Source organism: Limulus polyphemus, unplaced genomic scaffold (genome assembly GCF_000517525.1).
Source record: "Limulus polyphemus unplaced genomic scaffold, Limulus_polyphemus-2.1.2 Scaffold74, whole genome shotgun sequence".
Classification (NCBI taxonomy): domain Eukaryota; kingdom Metazoa; phylum Arthropoda; class Merostomata; order Xiphosura; family Limulidae; genus Limulus; species Limulus polyphemus.
In genome coordinates this window covers 285,682-291,704 of record NW_013665684.1, presented here as the reverse complement: position 1 = coordinate 291,704, position 6,023 = coordinate 285,682, and the positions used below count along the sequence as shown (strand labels likewise).

The window sequence follows — 6,023 nt, the reverse complement described above, 5'->3', positions numbered from 1 at the left end:
CACACAACTAAAAATCAGCAACAAAAGTTGATCCAGGTTAATACAACTTGTAATAGCACACAACTAAAAATCAGCAACAAGAGTTGATCCAGGTTAATACAACTTGTAATAACACACACCTAAACAACAGCAACAAAAGTTGATCCAGGTTAATACAACTTGTAGTAACACATAACTAAAAATCAGCAACAAAAGTTGATCCAGGTTAATACAACTTGTAATAACACACAACTAAACATCAGCAACAATATTTGGTCCAGTTTAATATAACTTATAAAAATCCTTAATGCTAGCACATGAATGAGATTGTTCTGGGGCAATGCATAGTTTAATGTAGTGTGGTATTTTTTGACTCGCAGATTTTCCTTCGCTCCGAGTATTCAGTAAGAACACACTAACTGGTGGTTCAGAAAGTACAGAGTCACAGAGTGCATGTTGTGTTTTCTCAGTGTGCATTGTATTTTTTCCGAATATTGAATGATTTCGTCGTGCATAAAAATACTCTACACAAATGCAAAAATCAAAAATTTTTATTACAAATTGGAAACCTTTAATAGTTTCTCTGACCATTTCATAGCTACACTAAAGTAAATATAAATGTTAACAATAAGCTCTAAAATAAAACTAAAGTAATGTTTAAATTAGAAAAATAATAGATAACAAATAATGAAACTCAAGAAATAGTTATTAAAGTTACAAAAGCTCTAAAAGTTACTCTACAAGTTACTCTTACGTTGCAAAACCAGGCTTTATGTAACAAAACACAATAATATCAAAAATGCCAGGATTGCATACGACTCCAACTTGTAAATGCCATCTTCACATATTGTGTTCCACGCGCAAGGAGGTGACATCTTCTAGCCATTATCCAATTCGCCGACAGAAAAGACAGCCGTTTATTTCACAACGCCAAAAGCTATTTTGACACTAAGAATACACGGCTAATTGTGTACAGTGTGCACTGGAGATGGGGAAAGTTCAGTGAGTTACTTGAGTAATTCTCTGCATCCAAACTGAGCTGAAAGAAAATAAATGAATTTCGAAAACAGCTACAAGTAATTAAGGGTGCAAGTGAACTAACAAATGGTATAGTCCTGTACCACAATAGCATAGACATGAGAATGCTGATATCTGACAATTTCATCACATCTTCTTAGCAACGAAAACACACACACAAAAAGAGATTTATGATACCCGGCCATCAAATCATCAAAAAGAGAGAATTTTTAGAAATAGTTAATCTTCGTGTTTTTATCGAAGAAAGTACACACAATGTTATTATGAAAATACAAATGTTTAATAAGATTGAATATGTGTAATGTTTTAATCTATCTCTATATTGGTATTATTTTCTTTATATTATCATTTTCTCTATTTCCCACCACTTTTTTGCTGTTAATATAGGCCTTGAGAACTAGCCAATCATAACCCAGAGTTGTTGGTGTCAGGTTTAGTTTGTGCTAAATAAGTGTGTACAGCACATAAAAGACTTAAGTGTGGTAATAATTACAAGAAATGTTAACCAATTTTTATATAGATAAAAATAAAAATAAAAATTACATTCATTAAACATAAACCTTTATTCTCCTGAAGAAGAATAGCGAACTATTCCAAAGCACTCGAGTTTTGGGTCTCGTTTGAAAAACCATTACAACTTTTGTGTGTGATCCTGTGTGCTAACTTCTTAATTAGAATTTATGTCACCGTTTATAGCTTTTTTATTAAGCTTTTAACAGATCTAACACTAACTATACGTTGAAAGTTTGAAGGATCGATCACTTAGAAAACCAGAAGATCTGATTGATATATATCTTTAGCACATAGTTGCATATTGTTTGTTTTTTTAAGTTTCCATAGGTATATTCTCAGACCAGTTAATTCTTATAAAATGTTAATGGAAGCCTAATTTGGTTACTTCACCCTAAACTATCTTCAAGACGATGTAATGACAAATAAACTGAAGAACAGGGCAAATACTTCACATACACGATTTTTACAGCTGAGATGGTTGAAATATACACGCGGTGAAGCTTTAGAAGATGCGCAACTAAATTACTAAACCAAGGGCGTAGACAGAAATGTTTTTTGTGGGTAGAGGTGGGAACTTTTCTAATAGATGATAATATACAGTAAAGTATAGATAAACCGATGCTGAAAGGGGAAGTCTGATTATAAATTACCTGATTTTTGCTGTCGGCGCGAATAGCAAGGACGAAAGCTTTGTTGGATCAGTCCCCCAAATTTGATATATTTCTTAAGAACAATTGAACTCAGATTCATACTTTGCCACCAATTTATAGAGCAAAAAGGTTTTGGAGTTTCAAAAAAGCTAACTGAAATATGAAGCCAACTGTTGAGTTGTGAAACAATTTTGTGTAGAATTATAAGAATGTACACTACTGAAATCAATAATATAAAGTTAATATTTGATTTTAATCTATTGCAACAGGTAAAAAAAACGAAAAGATAAAATTGAGTGGAAGTTTGATTTCATTTCACCCAGAAATGGCATAACGACGCCCCCCATTTAACCAAAATAACATAAAACTAACGAAAGATTACTAGAAACATTTTATATTCTTTGACATTCGTTTCTTTTAAAACACCTTGTTTCCTATAGAGCAACGGAGAGATCCTGTTTGGCTTGAGTTTCCTACCCACAGTAGAGCGCCTGACTTTTACTATAGTGAAAGCAAACAGCCTCCGTGTTGTATCAGACAGTGTGGTAAATTTTGGTAATTACATGGCTTTAATATATTATTTATGGAGTATTTATTTTTTGTTATTAAGCACAAAACTAAACAATGGAACTATCTGTGCTCTGCCTATCGCAGGTATCGAAACCCGACTTTTAGTGTTATAAGCCTGCAGACTTACTGTTGGGGGCCGCTGAAATTTGAATATATTGTGGAAAGTTTAAACACTAGAATTTAAATTCCTTATGTGAAACTTAAGAGTACAGATAGCACATTGTGTTTGACAACAACCTTGCTTTGTGCTTATTAAAAACCAAACCAAATTGCAGCAAAATTATTGAGAAAAATATTACAATTATTTACAGATGCTTTGTATATTAACTATATTAATATTAGATTACTTAAAAGGAATACAATGGTTATTTTCCTTTATAAATACTTGATGAAGTTGTTTGATTTTTAATTCTATATTTCGAATTATTTATGTTTTTTATGCTATTTTATTTGATCCTTCAGTGATACCCCTGTTTTTGATTGGTTGCGTGAAGAGGGCGCTTTTTACGAGTTTATTCATTGTAAATTTCTTGCTTTGACATAATGTTTAATAATATATCTATAAGTATCAGCGTCTGGTTAATTTACCTGTGTAGTTATGTTGCTGTTGTTGTTTTATAATTTATGGGGAGTTTCAAATTTATAGTATGTACCAGCTTTAAAGTGGTTGATAAAAGGTTTGTAAAAAAAAACCCATTAAAACAGTGGTTTCCAAACTTTATGTAGTGGCGCCCCCGAACTCAACATGATTATTCTCTTTCATACTGAATAATTTTCACAAATGATAAGAATAGCTAATACAGTAGTTTCTTTGCCTCTTTTTAACCATTTTTTCTTAAGTATTAGCAGGAAAATATAAAGTGTTAAAAATTTATTTTCCCGTTTTTTCTGCTTTATTCATTGTTATTTTTGGGTTCTCCTGGCAAAAGGAAACTGCATTAACGCATTTCCCATCCTCATTATAAATAATAAAATTGATAAAATGTTTTTACAGTGCTCTATGATAACATACATTCTTAAACAGAACACTGAACTTACGGTAATTATTAACATTAAGAGCTAATTTGCATATGAATGTATAATTAAAAAACTACAAAGCTGTAAATAGAGCACATTAGGCTTAATAGATGTTCAAGCTATTTGTAGCTTGCTGATACGAAGTAGAATTTTCGTGGTTTATTGTTGCTTTCCATTTAAATTTACAGACACTCTTAAATTAATTATAGAAAAATTAATTAATTATTAATTATAAGTAGTCAAACGAACCTCTCATAGCTACATAAGTATTGTAAAAAATATCTCGCAAGTATATTTTTTATTATTTCTTTAAATGTCTCACTACTAATAAGTTATTTCTCTGGTTTTCCTTTTGAAATTTTAATTTATCAATAAGTAGCTCTTGTAAAGACAATTGATTCAAATATAATATTACAGATATTAATCAAATGCTAATTGAAACCAAGAGTATTTTTATAAATATAAATTAGTGTTGTTGGCATCGCAAATACAAAAGATATACTAAATACATAATGAGATAGCTGAAACTGCGAACTGTAATTGACATTTTGTCCAAAAATATATCCTAAATTATTATCGTTTTTATACCATGTTTATTCATTTCCGAACTTAGTGAGGGTAGGGTTTAAAATATTATACTTATGGGTTGGGAAGAACTATATGGAATATTGTCATTTGACAGATCATCAAAATGGTTATTCTTTCTCGATATCTGAAAAGTACTTAATATGAAGTAGGCTCCTGCGTAAATAATTTGGTATGTTTGTTTTACGCATATGTTATGTTACATTGTAGTTTAAATCAACATATTACGACTTACTTAACAAGCGTAATATTTGTAATAAAGCCAAAATATCAGGTCTGCTTTCGAATAAATATACATACTTAGGACGTATATATTATGCCCCAAGTTAGAAGTTGAAAAGATTAATTAATTGCCTTCCTTTTTTTGCTCTTTTCTAACTACCTGCATTTTCATGTTGGTTTAGGCAGACTATGCACCAACAAATCCTGATCAACGATTAGTTTTATGATATTTTAGGTATAGGTATTTTGAAAGAATAATTATATTTTAACGCAATAACAAATTATCTCTGGAAGCTCTTAATATATGTATGTGCGTTAGACTTCATGTAAGTGTAGTCGAATTTTAAAACCGACCAAGACGAACACGATTTTTATATATTGTGCTTAGACTCTTTTGTAACATATGGATATAAACAATGGTCTATTGCTAGATTTATTAATATTTAATATTCCAGCACCGTATATTCGGATCCTGCTGTTTCATAACGGAAAGTTTCACAAGAAAAGGAAAACTACCTGCCGATATGGATCTGATTGTCCATCATATAATGAATCTTTGACCTTTGACCTTCCTAGTTCTGAAATGGAAAATGTCATGTTTGTACTGATTGTGACTCATCGAAATAATACACCATCTAACCAGACTCCGAGTAAACTCATAGATTACAACCGTGATCATCACGTTGGTAAAGTTGTGATTGGCCCACGTGCTAGTGGAAGTACATTCTGTCATTGGTTAGCCATGAAACAATCTCTTAGGAAGCAAGTGACTCAGTGGCATACGCTGAACTAGAAAAAAAACAACAACAACAAAAAAACAAAACAATAACTGATCAAAATTGCTTAAATTGTTTATACTTTTAATATAATTAGATCTATTTTTGGCCCAATAAGTATTTAAATAATAAGGATGTACGAACTCAAATCACACAGTTAAATAGATGCGATAGGCACTTAAGGTAACGATGTATCAAGATGGTTTGAAGTTTTTGTTAATAAATAAGAGATGACTTTAGAAAATGGGCCAATAAGATTGAGAACTCTTGGTGTGCGTGTTTTTATGTTTTAAAAAGATGTTTGTTTCATTTGTTGATAATTGAAATTAATTTTTATTCTGAAGAATATATTAGTTGAACATATTTAATGACCAAACTAAATGGCCCGGCATGTCCAGGTGGTTAGGGCATTCGACTCGAAATCTCATGGTCGCGGGTTCGAATCCCCATCCCACCAAACATCCTCGCCCTTTCAGCCGTGGGAGCGTTATAAGTGACGGTCAATCCCACTATTTGTTGGTAAAAGAGTAGCCCAAGAGTTGACGGTGGGTGGTGATGACTTCCCTCTTGTCTTACACTGCTAAATTAGGGACGGCTAGCGCAGATAGCCCTCGTGTAGCTTTGCGCGAAATTCAAAAACAAACAAATCAAACTAAAACGATTAATTTTATTC

The 6,023-nt window shown here is 31.7% G+C and overlaps 1 protein-coding gene across 4 annotated transcripts in view; it reads left to right on the top strand.

Moving 5' to 3' along the window:
* LOC106466428 (synaptotagmin-A-like) overlaps positions 1-5,594 on the top strand; it is a 19,968-nt gene extending 14,374 nt beyond the window's left edge. For 3 of the 4 annotated variants that reach the window (XM_022395136.1, XM_022395142.1, XM_013926717.2), the window contains 2 exons: positions 2,621-2,735; positions 5,030-5,594. In XM_022395136.1, coding sequence (XP_022250844.1) covers positions 2,621-2,735; positions 5,030-5,367 — 453 coding nt within the window. In that variant the 3' untranslated portion in view covers positions 5,368-5,594. The remainder of the gene's footprint in view (positions 1-2,620; positions 2,736-5,029) is intronic. The other variant, XM_022395149.1, reaches the window with a different exon arrangement.
* Positions 5,595-6,023: the final 429 nt, after the last annotated feature.